At 36.7% G+C, this 22295-nt stretch overlaps 3 protein-coding genes across 13 annotated transcripts in view; 2 read left to right on the forward strand and 1 right to left on the reverse strand.

Moving 5' to 3' along the window:
- myrf (myelin regulatory factor) overlaps nt 1-7233 on the forward strand; it is a 30875-nt gene extending 23642 nt beyond the window's left edge. For 7 of the 10 annotated variants that reach the window (XM_082159441.1, XM_082159448.1, XM_082159444.1 and 4 more), the window contains 8 exons: nt 164-243; nt 333-446; nt 1141-1368; nt 2151-2244; nt 2363-2425; nt 2661-2766; nt 3590-3664; nt 3793-7233. In XM_082159441.1, the coding sequence (XP_082015567.1) occupies nt 164-243; nt 333-446; nt 1141-1368; nt 2151-2244; nt 2363-2425; nt 2661-2766; nt 3590-3664; nt 3793-3876 (844 nt within the window). In that variant the 3' untranslated portion in view covers nt 3877-7233. The remainder of the gene's footprint in view (nt 1-163; nt 244-332; nt 447-1140; nt 1369-2150; nt 2245-2362; nt 2426-2660; nt 2767-3589; nt 3665-3792) is intronic. The other 3 variants (XM_082159443.1, XM_082159449.1, XM_082159442.1) reach the window with 1 other exon arrangement.
- Nucleotides 7234-7750: 517 nt separating this feature from the next.
- On the forward strand, nt 7751-9987 carry tmem258 (transmembrane protein 258). Of its 2 annotated transcripts, none has more exons than XM_082159509.1 (4): nt 7751-7879; nt 8466-8575; nt 9401-9531; nt 9798-9987. In XM_082159509.1, the coding sequence occupies exons 1-3, from the start codon at nt 7877-7879 to the stop codon at nt 9525-9527; spliced, it is 240 nt and encodes a 79-aa protein (XP_082015635.1). In that variant the 5' UTR covers nt 7751-7876; the 3' UTR covers nt 9528-9531; nt 9798-9987. The 2 variants fall into 2 exon arrangements, with proteins under 2 accessions (XP_082015635.1, XP_082015634.1); XM_082159508.1 differs by having other exon boundaries at nt 9401-9527.
- Nucleotides 9988-13320: 3333 nt separating this feature from the next.
- tmem138 (transmembrane protein 138) lies at nt 13321-18322 on the reverse strand. Its single transcript, XM_082159972.1, has 4 exons — nt 18187-18322; nt 17786-17957; nt 14845-14920; nt 13321-14139 (listed from the first exon to the last, which is right to left on the reverse strand). Exons 1-4 carry the CDS (start codon nt 18312-18314, stop codon nt 14027-14029), a joined length of 489 nt encoding a protein of 162 aa, XP_082016098.1. The 5' UTR covers nt 18315-18322; the 3' UTR covers nt 13321-14026.
- Nucleotides 18323-22295: the final 3973 nt, after the last annotated feature.

Genomic DNA, 22295 nt, shown 5'->3' on the forward strand with positions numbered 1-22295 from the left:
TGAGAAATGTTTGAGTTCATATTAAGAAGTCTGACCTGGTATCTTGGAAAATCTGCACAAGTTTGAGACATTTATTCTCAGGTTAATATCTTTCTGGGAGAAATAATTGAGATGTTAAAGAGACCTCATGTGATTTCATTGGTATAATATCTCTCTGTTTCAGCAGGTCTCGTTCTGCTCTGGGTTCGGCTCGCCAGGCTTCTTTCTCCCCTGACAGAGTGACCACATCCACACTCTCCCCAGGTCCCAGAAAACACACTAACACAAATAACAAAACACAAAAAGATATTTTTTGATTAATAGTTTTATAGAAGGTCATTATCTGCTTACAGACTCCACCTCCCCATCATTGTCCAATCACCCGCCCTGCTGCCCTCCAACACCTGCCACAACCAACCAATCAGCCACTATCAGTCTGTCGCCAGGCAACAACCAATCCACTCCAGGTATGACAACTACATCACAACATAAATTACAAATTTCGACAGAATTAAAGTTTTTGAATATGCAGCCATCAGAGCAGTTACAAATGAGTCCTTGAAGCCTTTATATGTAATGCATTATAAAAGTGTATGCCTTGTAATGCACCTTAAAATGTATTGAATGATCTCATGTAAGAGTTATAATACATTATAATACTTACTTATTCATTGTTACACTTTTGGAAAGTATAATTCATTAAAACACATGACAAACAAACAATTTCAGATGTAACAAGGAATGCATTTTAACTTTGGATACAATTACCTTAAAAAAACAATGGATTATAACATACATTATGAATACCTTAATAATGCATATACGTGAAGGCTTCAAGTACAGTGTACAAATGACTCTTTAAACATTAACATGAATTTAAAGTTGATCTACTTTCTTAATAAATGTCTTTCTCTACATTTATTCCTGGTCAAAAAGACTTTCCTGTTTAACAAAAATACATCACATTATGAAGGAAAACTTTTTCGGGTTGAAACATTGAATCGGTTTAATGAATGAATCAGTGAATTGACACATTAATGATAATGAAAGATCCTCTATACTCCTCTTTTTGTTGGATTAAATAGAAAAAGAAAATACAGTATCGTTTCTCCCACTGCATCTCTCTCTCTCTCTCTTTCTCTCTCTCTCTCTCTCTCTCAGACTCCAGCACTGCCGTTCCCACCCAGGCCACTATTAATAAGAAGGCAAAGTCTCGGCCGCTGGATAAAGACAGCCGGAACAAGAACCGTCTGAGTCACACGTCGGCTCCTCTGTTTCTCAGCAAAGCCAAGCGTCCGCCTCAACCTCCAGAGCTGAGCGGAGCAACCAAACGCTTGCCTGGGGGACAACAGCCCCCGCCTCGGAGACAGCGCAGTGTCAACACACACGGTACACACACACACACACACACTCACACATATATACATACGTATAGAGTAGAACTATTATTATACCTTTTTCAATATCTTGAGTTTGTTTTTTGGCTCGAATGTTTTCATGCTTGAATATTCAAAAAAGGCATTATTTTTCCATATTTGATATTGTTGCATCACCTCTCCTCCCAGTCTGTCAGTAACGCTCAGGGGTGCGTTTCCCGTACAACAATGTAACTCGCTGCTTAACTACTATAGAATGATGCATAATTGAAGAAATTATCTAGCTAGTCACGAATCCGTGCTGTCGCAAATTTGTCGCTCAACCACGTTGGTTAATGATGTCACGCAGGTGGTCGAGTAATAACTTCTTTTATCGAGTTAATGCTAGATTTTTTTGTTATAGATTACGGACATGGCATCTGGGAAAAAAACGGGGCTTTAAATCTCTTGACAAACTGAAAGAAGTAAATGATATTTGCATATATATTCGAAATGAAAGATATAGATCTCGAATGTCTGCTTTCTTATGTTGCTCAAGATAAGGATTTATTGAGTCCACATGTCATGCTGGAGCAGTGTGTTGTGATTGGTCAAGCGCTTCGAGCGTGTTTGGGAAATGTCTGTCCCCTTTCCATAACCTCCACTTTCAACTTTATTCTGCGTATGAATTATTTAAATGAGGAATATTGTGACGTGTTCGTTCCCGGAAGAAAACTCAAGGAGTTCAGAAACACTGACACTGATATAGAGAAGAACTCCCACGTTTTATATATATACTATATGTTTTATACACAGGTGGAAATCCACTAGCCTGTCTGAGCAAACTACACATCCTCGAGATGGATCAGGAGATCAAAACGCTTCATTGTTCCTCACCTGAGAGCTGCAGGTGTGTGTGTGTGTGTGTGTGTGTGTTCAGATCGCTATAATGGCTCACAAAATGCCCTGTTATCCAGCAGCACTGATGTTTTCAGGCCTCTGAACCGATGTGTTTTATTCATTTGCAGCTTTACCGTGTTTCTAAATGGAGACAAAAACTCATCTATGTCTTACATAACTCTGCACATGATGTGAGTATAAACACACAGTTTTTAGCTTAATATAACTCCAGTAATATTAAGAGATTTGCTTCACAAGATATGACTCCTCACTGATAAAGTGTTTTGTAGTGTGTCATATTTCAGTAATTGATCAATGGATGTCCTCAGACACATCCACAGATGTCTCTATCCTCTGACCATAGAATCAGCCCTAAGATACTAACACACACATCTGACTCACGGAGATCTCTTGTTCTCCTTTAAGCTCCTCTGAGGTGGTGTGGGTGTGGCAGTGTGGAGCCACCAGGGGGCGTCTCTGCTCAAATCACCCAGAAGCTTCTTTCTCATTAGAGCGGAGCACTTTTACAACGGTGAGATTATTGGTCCTAGTTTACAACTGCTTACACACAAAATCCTTACTTGTCACACAATTTCTGAAACCTGACACTCAAACACCAGAACCACACACCAAATCTGCAAAACACTAAATATCTGCCTTCGACTCAGTTTTCAATTTCATAAAACACTTTTTGCAAACCACAACACACAATTCTCTATGTAACACACAAAAAATCTAACAGGAAGCATCTTGATCTCCTTTTTCAAACACAACCTATCAAAATGCCACAGTAATTCATCAGTGCCTCACAGTAACTCCTCACATGTGCAAACACTCTTTACTTAACACTAACCAATTATGGCTTTATAGGCCTATAAATTATGTTTGGTTTCTGTCCAACTAAACATGGTTGATGTATTTCTTTTCTTTCGGACTGTGTGATACTGTATTCACAACCACAAATGCTTACAGTAAAAAAATTAATAGTTTGGTTTCAATCTTGCTTTCGTGTTTACCGTAAATCTTTCAACATCTCTCTGCCAATTACTTTCAATCTTGTACAGAAATGTACATATGAGCTCATGAAAGAAGAGCTGTAGGTAATAAAGATACACAATAACTGTGTGTGTATAATATATCCAAAAATATAATATTATGGCAACGGTGTTTGCAACGTAAGACAAATGTTGGGTTTTGAGATGTGTTTGTGATATTTGAAGAAAAAAAGAGGCAAAGTTTTGAAATTGTGTGTAAGCAGTTGAAAAAAACTGTAAGAGGAATCACACCTGTAGTAACTGAGAACGTCACTCCTTAAACATGCTTCGGTTGTCACATGCAAACTTTTTTTCTAACAGGGGACCAGCCACCTGTGGTCACTTCCCATAATGCCTTTCCAAGAGGTCACCTATCATTTCAGAGTGTCACATTCAGTGAGTGGACTTCAGACATAACTGTTTATCTCACGCTCTTTCAATGTGTCCTAACCAGAAAAAAACTATCACATTATTTTACCACAAGTGTTATGGGCAAGTTAACCATTTAACCTCTCTGTTAACAGAGTCAGAATGGATGCAGCAGTGAAGATGACGCTGTGTCCTCCCAGTGCTCCGAGTACAGTTTCCTCATTCAAAGCACATGCTAAGGAGCGTCAAGACTCATGTCATTCAGCGTCGGCTTCTCCTGTGTCGACTCGTATCGCCACCCCAGGTTCAAAGACTGTTTAATCTGGGCGGGCTGTTAAAGACGTCTTATCTGTGTTTGTTCTGCGCATATTTGTACAAGACGAAAGGAAAATGAGCATATTTCAAAAGCAATTTTCACTTAGCATATCACTGCTTATATACACACTCGCACACAGACACATTAACATACATTTCTTTTGATTTGCCAAGATATAATATAAACAGGTTCCAGTGAGCGGCTGTTGGGTGGAGCTCGTGTTCTGCGGTCTTCCTGTAAACTCGACTGTTACACCATGAGCTGCACTTAAAGTCAACAAGAAATCAAAAAGGACCCTATTTAATTTCTTAAAGAGGTCGTATGATGCTGTTTTAAAAGTTCATTAAGTCGTTTATTGGGTGTATTAGAATAGGTTAACATGCTTTAAACACATTATTTTCCACATACTGTACATTATTGCAGCGCCTCCATCACCAGTCTGTCTGAAATGCACTGATTTCTATTAAGCCCCTCCTTCTGAAGAGCTCAGAGTGCTCTGATTGGCCAGCTGACCCAGTGCGTTGTGATTGGCCGAACACCTTAAGCGTGTGTCAGAAATGTAACGCTCATTACCATAATAATGAGTTTCCGCTTTCAAGGCTTCTAAAGCATTTGTAAACACAAACTTAATAATGTCGTAGTTCGCGCCTCAAGTCAGATTCTGATAATGTGGATGATCAAACGGATCGACCGGAAACAACTTTGCGAGCACGACTAGAGGTTCAGGAAGCTGTTTTTGAAGCAAAACTTTTGGGTTGTATTACTCAAGAACAGCTTTATAAATAAATCTTACCCACTGATTCCTAAAGGCCAAACAAAGGGCTTTTCATTCACATCGAAACACACACAGAGTCTCCACGACATGACAACAACAGCCTCGCCTCCTCTCTCTGCGTATGCCTTTCATGCTGATAATATTTCACACTGTGACATGGATGTTTGAGGAAGTAATATCTCGGCGTGGATCGAGGTGTTTTACGCAGGTCTCTGTTAGATAGGCTAGAATAAATCACTTTGTGGGAGACAGATACATTACACACTAAATGAAAAGGAAAATATTAAAAAAGCATCATATAGCCTCTTTAAAACATCCCAGCAAGCAATTAAAAGACGTCCAAATACAGTCCTGTCATCTAGGCTAAAAAAAATTAATAGATGTCTAACCAAAGCCCAAGAACAGACTATAGTCTTCAGTTAGATAACATGTCAGAAATGAAACCAAACACCTTGTAATCTCTGTTGACTTTGCTTACATGATGGAATATCATACATTTCGCAAGTTATTTTGGCAAAAACAATGTGTAACTAAATTCAAGGTTATTTTGGCCAGAAGTGTGTTACTCATAGCCGTACTATATCGGGTCTAGTTAACCGTGAGACGATGGCTATTGCTTTGCTGGGGTGTTTCTGCTCTCACCGTGACATCTCGACAGTGTAATGAATCTTAACCAGCGAGATTCTCTTCAAACTCTTGCTTCGCTATGACGTGAGTTGAGCTAGCAAGAGTGGATGCTATGTCTCCTGCTATAGCGTCGCTTACGACAGTGCTGTCAATGCAAGGCATGCTTACACTACATTATGCAACTGCATGAAACCAAACTCGCTTGGCTAGAAACGATTGCTTTTGCCTTTTTAATGTCGGCTTTATCGGATCTGCGAGCTCAAAACCTCAGATTTTTTTAAAGTCTTTGAATTTTTTCCTGCTCATTGACTATTTATATACACTGGAAATGGCTTTAACTGCACCAACTGGCTCATTATTAATGAGACACGAATCAGGTTATTCACCTCACGGTTTGGTGAACTTCCCATGACTGCTGTTGAACACTATACGGAGGACTTTAACAGGCAGGGTTGCCATGTTTAACAGCCTCGTTTCTGCGGTCACGTCCACTGGAGAGATGCAGATACAATACAGATATGAAGTATCTAAATTTTATATGATTACTGCAGTAAATATATCATCTCATATCAAGAAAGAATTAAAAGAGGAACAATTACTACTGGATTTGTGAGTTAAAATCACTGGATTTCTCTTTAAAACTGGATAGACTGGAACCAATAGCAATCGTTAGTCAACACTGGATCATACACTCATTAAATGTCAGGAAACACTTCACTATGGTACTTAATCTTTCCTTTTACACCACATGTTCTTTCTCTTTTGTTTTAACTTTGGTATGCTGCCATCTATGCATACTATACAAGCCGTAACCAATGATTGTGTTCAAAATAAATCTTTTGAACAGTTTATATGCAGTATATTCTTGTATAGCTTTATCTGAACGTTACTCTTCTAAACAGTTGGAGCATCACTATTGATCAGAGCGGAGAATTTCTCAGACAATGTCCCTTATTTTGAGTATTACTAAATAAAACCCAGTAGATTTATGGTCATTTACATTAAAAAAAATCAAATCCCAGGTGTATTCCAGCATCACTGTGTGAATTTCAACGCGTTAGTCTTTTTTGTCTTTTGTTTTGTTTATTATCCTTGTACACATAACATGTTGATGTTATAGATATTGTTTGAATATTTTAAAGCAATAAGGAAAGCCATAAAGTAGTCTTTGTAAGGCTGGGTAACGTGATTATGACGGTCAAATCATGAAAGAGAACCAGGAAAAGTGTTGACTGAATATTGTTGTGCACTAAAATTACTATTTTTCCATAATTCCACACTAATGGATGATACTGATTCTGAGTATAAACACAGTTTAAAATCTAATATATGGTTATTTTTTAAAAAGAAATCATAGGGAATATCACATATTCTGTCCTGAGTAAACCAGCCTCTTGTGGAAGCACTTCCAAACTATGCACTGTAAATATTTTTTCTAATGTTTTTTTCTGTGACATCTAAAACTGTTTAAATGCTCTTGTAAAAAAATATAAAACGTCCTTTAAATGTTTTTTTGTTTTTGTGTGTGTGTGAAAATTTAGTTTTTATTGTTTGTTTTAACTTTCATTATGTACAACCATATCCTTTATTTCTGTTCTTTTTACTCTTCATTAAATTAGTTTTTATAACATGTAATTTTACTACTTTTATGCTTTTTTAATCATAACATGTTTGGTTAAAAACATTGCATTTTAAACATTTTAAATAACTTGTCTTAAGTCGGGTAAAACATTTCTTGTTCATCAATGACTAGCATAAAATTTACATGAACTGATTTTACCACCAAAGGACAGAGAAGAAAAATTATATTTTTCTCAGTTGTCAGTTTTGTTTTGTTTGTCTTTATGGCTCAAAGCCCAGTAAGAACTAAAATAATTTTTTAAAAACTTAATTCACTGTTGTGTTTATGTCCCAGAACATTTTCTCCTTTCTTTCGCTTTATCTGAGCTTTCTGAAAGCCATGTTGTATATTGATACATAATCATTATTTTTTAGTTCAGCTGCATAATTTCAGTCTCACTTTTTTTTTTACATGTATGTGTGCTGATGTCATAATACAAATGTATGCAAGCATGATGCATAAATTAAATAAATATTTTTTTTCTGGATACTAAATTTGAATTCTTCCTTGTGTTACAGTCATAATGAAACGACCCATCTATCTATCTATCTATCTACCTACTGTATCTATATAAGGAGGACTTATATTTTGTATTGAGTTATCTATCTATCTATCAGGGAGGACTTTTATTTTGTATGGTGATATCTATCTATCAAGGAGGACTTTAATTTTGTATGGTGATATCTATCTATCTATTAGGGAGTAATTTTATTTTGTATGGTGATATCTATCTATCTATCTATTGGGGAGGACTTTTATTTTGTATGGTGATAGCTATCGGGGAGGACTTTTATTTTGTATGGCGCTGTCAGTCACTCCTCTTCCGGTCACTCTTAACTTACGTGGCTGTTCTTACTCCTCTTCCGGTCGGAGACGGATTCATCCTTTACCTGTCACACGATGGTAAATTACTCATGATTTAACAGCAAATAATTATGTTTTTTAAACCCCCGAGAGTCCAGGAATGAATTGAAACTGCAAATAACGTATCTAGTTTTTTCTTTTATCGCTCTTGTCTTGTTAAATTGCCTTTAGCTTTAGCAGTTAGCCGCTGATGTCAGTCAGATGTTTTTTTTTACTACACACACATATTAGCGTTATATAAAATATCTTATGCATGTTTTAATCATAAATATGTATGTGTATATGTGTGTAGGCTTCATGTTAACTTGTAATAGATGTTATGCAGAGAGAAGTGTTGCACTTAATATATAGTTCAACACTTCTCTCTGCAGAACATCTATTACAAGTTAACATGAAGCCTACACACTCTTTAGATTCCCATATAGGAAAACCCAGATCAGTTCAGCTCTTTTACACACCTGTTCTTTCCAGCCTCTTTATGTCATGTTTGTGGTGTTGTTTTTATTGTTATATGAGTTGATCACGTGATGATGATCATCTTGAGATGTATCATGTCCTGATATCAGTGTAAATGACTGTGTGTGTGTGTGTGTGTGTGTGTGTGTGTGTGTGTGTGTGTGTGCAGGAGTTGGAAGCCATGACGAGATACACCAGCCCGGTGAACCCGGCTGTGTTCCCCCACCTCACCATAGTGCTGCTGGCCATCGGCATGTTCTTCACCGCCTGGTTCTTTGTGTATCCTTCACTATTCACAGGGTTTCTTTCTGTGATCCCATCACATATGCATGGAGGCGCGTTTCCGCCTCGGAATTAAAAAAAATAAGGACATTTTGACCATCTCGCAATTCAAAAAACATTTACCAAAAAAGGCACTCTTAACAATTAAGACTTTTCTTCTTGCAGAATTGTGAGAAGTTGCAGTTACCTTTTGTACCATGATGGAAACAACAACAAAAAAAGTCAAAATTGTGAATGTAAACTCGTCTCGCAATTGTGAGAAAAAGGCAAAATATAAACATTTTCAGTTCTGAGAAGAAAAGTCTGAATTGTGAGATTAAAAACTTGCAATTGCAAGAGAAAAAAGTCAGAATTGTGAGATAAAGTCGCAATTACCTTTTTTGTGTGTGTGTGTGTGTGTGTGTGTGTGTGTGTGAGTGAGTGGAACAAAACCAGAATTGCGAGAATCATTTCGCATTTGTAAGAAAAAGACAGATTTGTAAGAAATAAACTCAGAATTGATAGATATGAACTTGCAGTTCTGAGAAGAAGAAAAGTCTGAATCGTGAAATTAAAAACTCGCAATTGATAGAGAAAAAATAAGTATTGTGAGATAAAAAGTCAGTCATAATTGCCTTTTTTTGTGACAGAAACGTTTCGAATTTTGAGAAAAAAGTCAAAATTACACGATGTAAACTTGAGATGTCCTGCGATTGTGAGAAAAGATTCAGAATTGTGAGCTAAAAAGTTGCAATTCCCATTATTTTTTCAGAAAAAAACTTCCATAATAGTGTGATTGTAAACCTAATCTTAAAAAGACGAGTCTCCTTGACACTTGCTCAGATATGAAGTGACGTCCACGAAGTACACGAGAGACGTGTATAAAGAGCTGCTGATCTCTCTGGTGGCGTCGCTCTTCATGGGCTTCGGCGTCCTCTTCCTCTTACTCTGGGTCGGCATTTATGTCTGAGTGAGTGAGTGTCTCTAATGCTTCTTCACCATCATTCAGATACCAGGACACTTTTTAGGAGTATATTTTGAATCACTTTATTTTATTACATACATAAAAATGAGTTGTATATATTTTATCTCAGTTAATGACTTTAGTTAACTGTAATAACCCTAGTCTATAGCTTGATCAGTTTATATATTATCCTTGAAATTACAGTATTTACAGTCCATGAATTCTTTGCAGCCTGAAATCATTATTAATGACTTCTGTTATATTTGTGTTTGTTAGGTGGAAATGTACATGTTGAGGAAAACATTCCAAGTTGATCAGGTGGTTTTTTCCCCGGGACTTCCAGCTTTGTCACGGACGTACCGGAATTTTGGATTGAGTTTGCACTGGCATGATGGACGGGATTGTGGGTTATTATTTCGAAAATAAAAAGTTTTGTTAGAAAATAAAAAACGATTCTTGGTTTTCACTGTTTGTGTGTGTTAATTCTCGAGATTATTTGTCCTTGATTTAATTAAAAATTTTAACCTGTGGAAGTTTGTTTCCGCCACAGAATAAGAAATATAAAAGATAATAGTGACTTTTTATCTCACAATTCTAACTTTTCTCATGATGTAAACTCTCAATTGTGAGTTATAAAGACAGAATTACGATATATAAATTTGCAGTTCTGAGAAAAAAAGTCAGGCCTTTTCCCCTCGGAATTGCACTTTAGATCTCGTGATTGTGAGATTATATCAAACAAATAAAATAAAAAAGTTAGAATTGCGAGAGAAATTCGCAATTGCCAGAAATATTGTGAGAAAAGTCGCAATTCTGAGTTTTTCTCGCAATTGCGAGATATAAACTCTTAATTGTGAGTTATAAAGTCAGAAATGTGAGAAATAAACTTGCAGTTAAAAAAAAAAAAGTGAATTGCGATATTAACTTGCAATTGCGAGAAAAAAGTCAGAATTGCAAGATTTTTTTTGAAAAAAAGTCAGAATTGCAGCTTTTTATTTGCCACTTTTCAATTCTCTTTTTTCTCGCAATTTTTACTTTTTTTCTCAGAATTGCGAGATAACGTCAGAAATGCGAGAAATAAACCTGCAGTTCTTAGAAAAAAGTGAATTGCGATATAAACTTGTAATAACGAGAAAAAAGGTTACGACTTTTCAAATCTCACTTTTTTCGCAATTTAAAAAAAACAATTTCTCAGAATTGCATGATATAAACTCGCAATTGCAATATAAAAAGGTTGCAATTTCCCCTTATTCAGTGGCGGAAACAAACTTCCATATTAACCTCAATTGTAAGTCACTTTTATACAAATAAATGCAACTGTATATTTATATTTAAATCATCATTTGACGAATTGACGGGGGAAAGAACACTGTCCTTGGCCATGGGTTCATATCTAATTTTGGTCAATTTTAACCAGGTTCACTTTCCAAGCTTTTTAACCCCAACCAATAGATTATGATGTAAATTGTATTAACAATATTTATTAATTATAGTAAATATATATATATAATCATAACACATTTCTGTCTTTATGTCTTCACACAGCATTACGTCATAGAGCTTCACACAGCATTATGTCATTGTTTTGTTCAGAGACAGACTAGTGTTTCCTAAAATAAGATCTCAGTAGGTTCCCTGCGTTCATGAGATGGCTGGGTGTTTGAAAACATCGCATGCTATTTGTGTCCCGCGGGCTGTTTGTGGAGCGTAAAACCCCAATCCGAGCTTAATCTGACAGACCAGGATAGAGCAGTCTCTCAGTGACTACTGACATGTGCCGTGACCACTGAAGTAAAGCATCAGATATAGATATAGTATAGTCAACATTTGAAGTGGATCAAAACCTTTAATCAAAGTTAAACATGAATTTTGAACAATACCCTTTCTTGTCTTATATATATATATATACAGTACAGGCCAAAAGTTTGGACACATTACTATTTTTTTTGTTTTTTTTAACATATTTTTATTGAAAAACATGGAGCATAACAATAACATTTCCAAAAGACAAAACATTTTATATATATTAACTATCTTCCCACCCCCACCCACACCCACCCTCAGCATCCAAAAAATCAGTTACACAGGTATAGAAGTTATTATACAAAGGCTAAGACAGACATGTCCAAATATTTTCAAATACATAAGTACATCATATATACACATATCAATCAGTTGAGTGAGAGGTATCTAATATTGCCTGTATCGATATTTGGTTATTTTCCAGAAAATGTATAAAAAGATCCCATATTTTATGGTAATCTTTTAGTTTGCCCTTTATACTGTAGGTTATTCTTTCCAATGCAATACAATGTGACAGATCTTTTAACCAATGATCAATGGATGGACCTTCTATGTTCTTCCAGTAAAATGCTACTAAACGTCTTGCAAGAACTAGACAAATGTCAATCATTTTAGTGTGATAACCTGATAATGGTAGACTTACAGGAATTAAACCCAAAGCACATATTTCTGGGGTCATTGGAATTGGTTTTGAAATAATTGAAGAAATTAGTGCTGTCACTTTTTGCCAGAATGTCTTGATCACCTCACATTCCCAGATACAATGGAAGAATGTTCCCTTATGTTTTTGGCATTTAAAATACATTACTATTTTTAATGTTTTTGAAAGAAGTTTCTTCTGCTCATCAAGCCTGCATTTATTTGATAAAAAATGCAGGAAAAAAATGTAATATTGTGATATATTATTACAATTTAAAATAATTGGTTTTCAATTTATTATACATTAAATTATCATTTATTTCTGTGATGCAAAGCTGAATTTTCAGCATCATTACTCCAGTCTATCACATGATCCTTTAGAAATCATTCTAATATGATGATTCATTATCAAAGTTGGAAACAGTTCTGCTGCTTAACATTTTTCATAACCTGTGATACTTTTTTAGGATACTTTGATGAATAAAAAGTAAAAAAGAAAAAAAAAGAAGCAAATGTTTTAAAAATAGAAATCTTTTGTAACAACAATATACACTACTGGTCAGTCATTTGGGGTCAGTAATTTTTCTTTTTTTGAAATAAATCAATACTTTTATTCAGCAAGGATGTGTTAAATTTATAAAAAGTGATAGTAAAGAAGATTTATATTATTAGAAAATATTTTTTTATTTTGAATAAATGCAGTTCTTTTTAACCTTTTATTCATCAAATATATTAGGCAGCAGAACTGTGTCCAACACTCATAATAAATCAGAATATTAGAATGATTACTAAAGGATCATGTGATAGACTGGATGTCACATGTGACACTGAAGACTGGAGTAATGATGCTGAAAATTCAGCTTTGATCACAGGAATAAATTATTTTTTAAAGTATAATCAAATAGAAAACTATTATTTTTAAGTTGTAATAATATTTCACAATATTACAGTTTTTTTCTGTATTTTTGATCAAATAAATGCAGGCTTGATGAGTAGAAGAAACCTCTTTCAAAAACATAAAAAATGGCATTGTTTCCAAACTTTTGGCCTGTACTGTATATATATATATGGAAGAAGCTTATTTCCGACACGGAATAAAATATGTAATGGCGTCTTTTCCCCCTCGCAATTCTCAGAATTTTCCCACAGAACTGTGTGTTAAACTGTCGCATTTGCCTTTTTTATACCGTGGCGGGAAAAAAGAACAATTGTGGGATGTAAATTCAGGAATGAGAGGGGGGAAGTCAGAATTGTGAGATAAAAGTCACTATTACCTTCATAAAAAAAAAACAGAATTGTGAGGAGTAGATATGGCTGAAACTTGGCGGGAAGAAGTGTCAATAAAGACACGAGTCAGTCCAATGGAAAATGTTTATTAGCGTTCACAGAAGAATAAATTCACGATTCCAGCATAACAAGTGCACTGACGCTCTGCTGTCTACTCACTCCGCGCAGTGTTGGGTGAACTGTGAGGCACTTTGTTGATGCTCCGTCTATGATTTTGGAGGATGTTTATGAAAATATTACAAACACATTTTTAAAAAAACTGGTACAACATACAAAAAAACAACAAAAAAACCCTCCCAGCTCCAATATGACGATTCCTCAGACCAAATTCCACTCGTCTTTTCAAAGGCAATCTGAAGTGAACGAAACCGCTCGTGGTTCGACTGTACAATCAAACGCTCCAGCGCTGATCCAAAACAATATAAAAAGAGCATTTAGCGCTACTACACGTTACACAGGATATCAATGCTTATGGAAAGTCACTGTAAAACTGCAGCTTTACACGATCATTTGTGCCACGACACCTTTAGAAACCTTCAGGTTTTATTTCTCGTTGCTCTCATCAGTGATTTAAAACACAAAATGAGATCTCTCCATTTGCTCCATGGGAAGTCATCTCTCCTCTTCTCTACAATTCAGAGTTTTTTTAAGGTGGCGAGGCTCTGACTGAGTCCATCCGTTTAGTTTCTTGAAATGTTTTTTTTTCCTCGATTGTTTCGCACAATATTAACGTCCCTCGTGCGCCGGTTTGGGCTGGTTTCCAGTCGTTTTGTTTCTCACTGTCGCGCTCTAGCGAACGCGTCACGAAGCCACGGGGAATCCTCGTACAGTCTGGGGTCTCCCAGGTACTCGGTTGTGCGTTTGTAGAAGTAATAATACAACACAGCAGCTGAAGAGACACAGAACCATCAGCATGTAACTTCTGGGAAACAGTAAAACTGCTAAATATGGCTTGACGATTAAAGGTGCATTGTGTAATATTTAGGAGGATCTGTTGACAGAAATGCAATATCATATACATAACTGTGTTCTCAGTGGTGTATAAAGACCTTACATAATGAAGCGTTATGTTTTTATTACCTTCGAATGAGCCATTTCTATTTACACACACACCCCTTACATTGACATGTTTCTACAGTGGCCCTGAACGGACAAACGCGTTTCGTCACTATGTTGTTCTTCGTGTAAAGAAGCTAGCTAAAGTCAGCCAATAAAACACTGACACAATGATGAACAGGTAACAATAATATACCGTTTTACTGAATAATTAATTAAATCTTAACTGGCTACTCTCTGCTGTCTCAGACGACGACATCACTTCCTGTCGGCCACCGTAACTTCTGTTGGGTGCAATTCGCGACCTCACCACTAGATGCGGCTCGAAATTACACACTGCACCTGTAACAGTTTGCAGTGTGTCCTAATGGCCTAATCGCGCCTCTGATTTGATCACACCTCTACAACAGCTTATGTGTGTTGAGAGAGGAAGGTTAGGCCTGAATCTCCAAACCTGGCGGGATTGAGAGGTTCTTGACGAGATTGACAGTGACCCTCGCATGAAATCCAATTCAGGGTTTGGCTCACGACGGCTTACCTAGTCTCTGAAACACGAAGAGAACCTGCAGACCGTCCGTCCACACGAAGCGATTGGACTCCATCCACCTCAGGTTCTGACAGCAAACCAGCAGGAAGAAGGAAAGTGTTAGTATTTTAGAAATACAAATATGTACAGAATTTTGGACACAATATAATTATTATTTTTTAATTTATATAGTATTCATGGATTTCATCCGGTCCCTTTCCACAGGTGTATTAATCAAGCACAATGCAGTCTGCATTCATAATCTAGGTGCTTGATTTTATACACCTGTGGAAAGGGACCGGATGAAACCCATGAATACAATAATCATTTTCAGCAACATTTAAGCATATTGATTTTTTTGTTTATATTTTTATTTTTATTTAAACAATTTTAACAACATTTTTTGATAGTTTTTATTTCTATATTATATAATAACACATTTCAGCAGAATTGACTTAGACATGGGAAATTAACAAATTAAGGAAAACATGCATAGAATTTTATGAACGACTGTGTAACTTTTTTTTCTCTCAGATTCCATGTGGGACCTACTAATAATTTATGCTATATACAGTATGTGTGTGTTTGTGTGTGTGTGAGAGAGAGTATGTGTTTTTGCATGTGTGTGTGTCCGAGTGTGCGTGTGTGTGTGTGTGTGTGTGTGAGAGAGAGTATGTGTTTTTGCATGTGTGTGAGAGTATGTGTGTGTGTCCGAGTGTGCGTGTGTGTGTGTGTGTGTGAGTGAGTGTGAGAGTATGTGTTTTAGCATGTGTGTGTGCATGTGTGTGAGAGTACCGGTATGTGTGTGCATGTGAGTGAGGGTGTGTGTGTGTGTGTGTACATGTTTTTCTATCCTGGTGGGGACTTAGACCTGGATGCACACAGACTCATGGGGACTCGTGTCACTAGCTATGTTTCCATCAACACGTTTTTATACGAATTATGTGATATCGAATGAAAAATGCCTTATGGAAACAGTAAAATTCGATTGAATTTCTTGAATATCGACTAAAATGAAATACGGTCGGTCTCATCGGATTTTATCTTGATCGATGTACGGTTTATGCGATAAACGCTGATGGAAACGTTATTTGCCGAATAAATAATGGATTGCGATTAAGTTTTAGGTCATTTTATGGGTACAACCCGCCACAAAAGAAGAAGTTTTAGTTAATTTCCGCCCAGTTTGCACCCATTATATAGCCTACTGTCTGGTTTGCACACATGGCCGGTGTCAACAAAGTGGACAAACGAGGAGACGAGATACTTTTTGAATTTAATTTAACAGAAAAATAAAAGGGCTATTATAGCAAAAATCTAAGAAATGTCATAATAGTCAAATAATGTCGCTATCAGCTGTCACATAAGCACCTAGAGTCCTGCAATGGGTTGGGTACCCGCATAAAAGTGGCTTAAACGGGTGGATTGTGACATTCCTAAACTTCACAGGCGGGGATGCGGGTGGATAATGAACTCCTTGCGGGCGGGTAGCGGATGAAAAATATGTGCAATATTTGTATGTCTAAATTGCCATTACACACTCGCAAATATGTGTTTTGGGCATCCTTAAAAATATTCTTGTTTGCCGTTACCCGACCGATCCTGTCAATTTAGGACCGACCCAATTAATTTTTTTTCCCTTTTAGTCCGACCGACTGGCCGGTTATAAACTTGCGTTAAGATCGACCGAATTTATCGACCGAATATTTTTTTTTACTCTTCAAAACAACTAATACAAATGCAATAAAATAATATTAATTATATTTTAGTAGGCCTAAGTATTGTGTAGGCTACGCTCTTTCTTTTAAATAAAAACCCGTCAATCAAGCAAAATAATATTCAATGATTGTAGGGCAGGCTAATAAGCCTATGTGTTGTAGCCCAGTCATTAAAAAACGATTTAGTTTCATATTCATGTTTAAATAAAATAATATATATATATTTGTTTAAAATTTCATGTTGATTATATGAAAAGTGAAAAAAGCATGAATAAGATAAGATGATCCCGAATATCGGGAGACAAATGGAGTGGGCAGATATGATTTTGACCACTTTATTAAGTTTGTTTTTATAGAAAGACTTTCTTTAAAGTGAATTTCGTTTTGTATTAATTGTATCTTAATTTTAACCAATGTTTAAACTATGCTGAACTTTGCGGGTACGGCCGGGGGCGGGTCTCCAAAAATGGACCCGTGCAGGACTCTGCACTATTACAACTTGTGCAATATTGATCATTTGTTGGTAGATGGCGCGATCCATTTTGTCTAGCAAAACTTGTTCGCAAATGTTTGCTTGAATGTTGTGCGATTCAGTGCGAAAATGAATGGAAACACCTTAAAATGTCTCAAATCAATTCGATATACCAATTTGATCGCAAAACAGCATGTGACGTCATTACGCACGTTTTTATTCGCTTTAAAGCCGTTTGATGGAAACACACTTTCACCAGCTTTATTCGCATGATTTTTTTTTACCGAACTTCAGATAATTCGATTGACAAGTTGATGGAAACATAGCTACTGTGGACCTAAACTGAGGTACACGAGCTTATATGTTTTTTTGAAAATGTGTTTGGTAGGTTTAGGGGTAGGGTTAGTGTGTGTGTGTGTGTGTGTGTGTGTGTGATGGGTAGGTTTAGGGATCTGCTTAGTGTAAGGGGACAAAATATACAGTTTGGACAGTAAAAAGATAGGGAACCAGTGTGTGTGTGTGCGTATGTGAGTGTGTGTCTTTATGTCTGTCTCTCTCTGTGTGTGTGTGTGTGTGTGTGTGTGTGTGTGTGTGTGTGTGTGTGTGTGTGTGTGTGTGTGTGTGTGTGTGTGTGTGTGTGTGTGTGTGTGCGTGTGCGTGTGCGTGTGTGCATGTGCATGTGTGAGTGTGTTTCTGTCTGTCTGTGTGCGTGTGTGAATATGTTTCTTTCTGTCTGTCTGTGTGTGTGTGTGTGTGTACACACCATGACCCAGCAGTGAAAGCAGATGCTGAGAGTGAGGTAGAGTGCAGACAGGATCAGCAGGGCTCTGAATCGCTCCAGTAAGAGCGACACCAGCCCCACCTGGAACACGTATGTGTTAAACATCATGAGAAGAATGATGATCACGTTAAACAGGATGCCAATGTCCTGGATTCTGCAGAAAGAAACAACACAGATGAGCAATATGATGTTATAAAACATGCATGTGCTTTCATTCAAAGCAACTTGCATTGCATTTAAGATTTAATCTAGAAAATCTGGCATTAACAAAAAAAGAGCGCTTATTTACTTATTATATTATTGCTTTCAATATTGAGCTAATCGGGTTGATGCTATAAAAACATGAACCGGAATGTTGCATCCCTACTGTCAAACACACTCACATGAACAGCACGAGCTGTATGACCGGAGCCGCCCGCAGTAGTTCACTGAAGGAGTTGACGAACAGGTCAAAGGTCAGCAGTGCCAGCTGGATCAGCAGCACCAGCGAGTAGTTATTGGTTTGGAGCATATCTGTAGTGATCTGGAATATATTAGCATTAGCACACAGCGCTCCCACAAGCCTCCGCCATACGAGTCTCTTCAGCAGACGTCTGACATGGAGATTATCACACGCCGATCATATGGAGGAAACTCCATTTCACTTCTGGCTGATCCATACACAAACAAAAGACCACAAGGATAATTCCTGGAGTTGTTCCTCGGGCCGTTTAATCCAGGCGTCAGCCATGCTGGATACAGTGATGAGCAAACATTCGATCCTCAGGAGAATATTAATGTTCCTGAAGAAACGACAGAGCTGAACTCCTCATCAGAGCGTGTCGAGATCTTCCTCCTGAAGGTAGAGCAGAGAAGATCAAATCACATAAGAGAAATCACAATAAAACACAACTACAAAACTCTTTTTATCTAACTATCTATATGTCTAACTATCTGTCTATCTATGTCTGTCTGTCTATCTATCTAACTACCTGTCTATCTATCTATTATCTGTCTAACTATTTGTCTATCTGTCTGTCTATCTATCTGTCTATCTATCTATCCATCTAACTATCTGTTTGTCTGTCTATCTATCTGTCTAACTATCTATCTATCTGTCTATCTACCCATCTGTCTAACTATCTGTTTGTCTGTCTGTCTGTCTGTCTGTCTATCTATCTGTCTGTCTATCTATCTGTCGATCTATCTGTCTGTCCGTCTGTCTGTCTATCTATCTATCTATCTGTCTGTCTGTCTGTCTATCTATCTATCTGTCTGTCTATCTATCTATCTATCTATCTGTCTGTCTATCTATCTATCCATCTAACTATCTGTCTGTCTATCTAACTATCTGTCTGTCTGTCTATCCATCTGTCTAACTATCTGTCTATCTTTCTGTCTATCTAACTATCTGTCTGTCTATCTATCTAACTATCTGTCTGTCTGTCTATCCATCTGTCTAACTATCTGTCTATCTTTCTGTCTATCTAACTATCTGTCTGTCTATCTATCTAACTAACTATCTGTTTGTCTATCTATCCATCTGTCTAACTATCTGTTTGTCTGTCTGTCTATCTATCTGTCTAACTATCTATCTATCTGTCTATCTATCCATCTGTCTAACTATCTGTTTGTCTGTCTGTCTATCTGTCTGTCTGTCTGTCTATCTATCTGTCTGTCTATCTATCTATCTATCTATCTATCTGTCTGTCTATCTATCTATCTATCTGTCTGTCTATCTAACTATCTGTCTGTCTATCTATCCATCTATTTATCTTTCTGTCTGTCTATCTAACTATCTTATCTGTCTGTCTATCTATCTATCTGTCTAACTGTCTATCATCTAACCTGTCTGTCTATCTATCGATCTATCCATCTGTCTATCTATCTATCTATCTGTCAAACTTTCTGTCTATCTATCTATCTTATCTGTCTATCTATCTATCTGTCTAACTGTCTGTCTATCTATCTATCCATCTGTCTAACTATCTGTTTGTCTGTCTGTCTGTCTATCTATCTAACTTTCTGTCTGTCTGTCTATCTATCTATCCATCCATCTGTCTATCTATCTAACTATCTGTCTGTCTATCTATCTATCTATCTGTCTAACTTTCTGTCTATCTATCTATCTTATCTGTCTGTCTATCTATCTGTCTAACTGTCTATCATCTAACCTGTCTGTCTATCTATCGATCTATCCATCTGTCTATCTATCTAACTATCTGTCTATCTATCTATCTATCTATCTGTCTAACTTTCTGTCTATCTATCTATCTATCTTATCTGTCTATCTATCTATCTGTCTAACTGTCTATCATCTAACCTGTCTGTCTGTCTGTCTGTCTGTCTATCTATCTATCTATCTATCTATCTATGTCTGTTTGTCTATCTATCTATTAGGGGTGTAACGGTACATGTATTCGTCCTGAACGTCACAGTACGAACGTCACGGTTCTGTGCATCCCATCAGACAATGAATACACTCAGTCACAGGCGTTCTATACTCCAATCCATAAGGGGGGGTGCGTGATACATTTTTGTGACGCGCTCCACAAAATTCCACGGAAAGGAAACCGGGACGGCAGAAAGCGGCATCATATTTGTTTTCTTCATTTTACAAAAGCACAATGTTTTGTTTTTATTGTGAGCGCAGTACACAAAAATAAAAATAGACTTACTCTAATCTGTATGACCACAAATGACAGAGTGTTTTTAGTTGTTTCCGCTGTTATAATGAGTCAAAATCATCTGGCATTGAGCCGATTAGTGTCGTGGAAGTCTCACTACAGTCCAGTGATGAAACAGTCGTGGTCTGGAACTGGGAAGCGTCAGTGTGTCTTCTGTGTACCGTTACACCCTTACTATCTATCTATCTATCTATCTATCTAAGTTATCTATCTAAGTTATCTATCTATCTCTCTGTCTATCTATCTATATATCTATCATGTTGAATGTCTATCTATATGTCTATCTGTCTATCTAAGTTATCTATCTCTATCTGTCTATCTAAGTTATCTATCTATCTGTCTATCTATCTAAGTTATCTATCTATCTGTCTAAGTTATCTATCTATCTGTCTATCTAAGTTATCTATCTATCTGTCTGTCTATCTAAGTTATCTATCTATCTGTCTATCTATCTAAGTTATCTATCTATCTGTCTATCCAAGTTATCTATCTATCTGTCTATCTATCTAAGTCGGATAGACAGAAATCGGCGTTCTCACAGGTTTGCGTTTTTGAAGTTTGCGCAGAAAGTGTTAGTGTGTGGTGTCGTGTTAGCGGCCCCTAAGTTAATAACTAATGATCGTTGTGACGGAAGTGAATCAATCAAAACTAACTTTAGCTGGACAATAATTTTATTCTAGAGCTGCTATAAAGCCAAAACAATCTCTGTTACTTTAATTTCCTATTATCAATGTAAAGCTGCTTTGGAACAATCTACATTGTTAAAAGCGCTATATAAATGAAGATTACTTGACTTGACTAAGTTATCTGTCTGTCTGTCTGTCTGTCTATCTATCTATATATCTATCATGTTGAATGTCTATCTATATGTCTATCTATCTATCATGTTGAATATCTATCTATCTATCTATATATATATATCATTTTGAATGTCTATCTATATGTCTATCTTTCTATCTATCTATCTATCTGTCTGTCAATCATGTTGAATATCTATCTATCTATCTATCAAGTTGAATGTCTATCTATATGTCTATCAGTCTATCTATCTATCTATCTGTCTATCATGTTGAATATCTATCTATCTATCTATCTATCTGTCTACCGATATGTCTATCATGTTGAATATCTATCTATCTATCTGTCTATCATGTTGAATATCTATCTATCTATCTATCTATCTGTCTGTCTGTCTATCTATCTGTCTATCATGTTGAATATCTATCTATCTGTCTGTCTATCTATCTGTCTTTTTATCTATCTATCTATCTGTCTATCTATCATGTTGAATATCTATCTATCTATCTATCTATCTGTCTGTCTGTCTGTCTGTCTGTCTGTCTATCTATCTATCTATCTATCATGTTGAATATCTCTCTATCTCTCTATATGTCTATCATGTTGAATATCTATCTATCTATCTATCCATCCATCGACTCACCTGTAGAGTAGAGTAAGCAGAGCTGGCCTCCAGGAGAAGTGTCCTGTCACACTGGCCTCGTGTTGGACTGGCCTCGAGTCCTTCAGCTCGTGTTATCCAAGGTGTTACACAGGGAGAGCAGCAGGTCACCGAGGGGATTACGGGTTATTTCCCTGAGACGCTCTGGGCATCTCTAATCTCCGGCTGATTCAAAACTCCATAGAGCCTAAACAAAGAGATTACCAGCTTCTCTCAACACTCCTGGCGTTCAATACGAAATATCCACAGTATCGAGCAATAACCATCAGTCCTAGACACGAGATTCACTGAGGAGAGAAATCTCCCTGAGCTCGTGATGGTTTCTAACGTTACCCATCTGTCTATCGTCTCGTGTTAAATGTTTACC

This window comes from Leuciscus leuciscus (genome assembly GCF_965113295.1).
Source record: "Leuciscus leuciscus genome assembly, chromosome: 25".
NCBI lineage: Eukaryota > Metazoa > Chordata > Actinopteri > Cypriniformes > Leuciscidae > Leuciscus > Leuciscus leuciscus.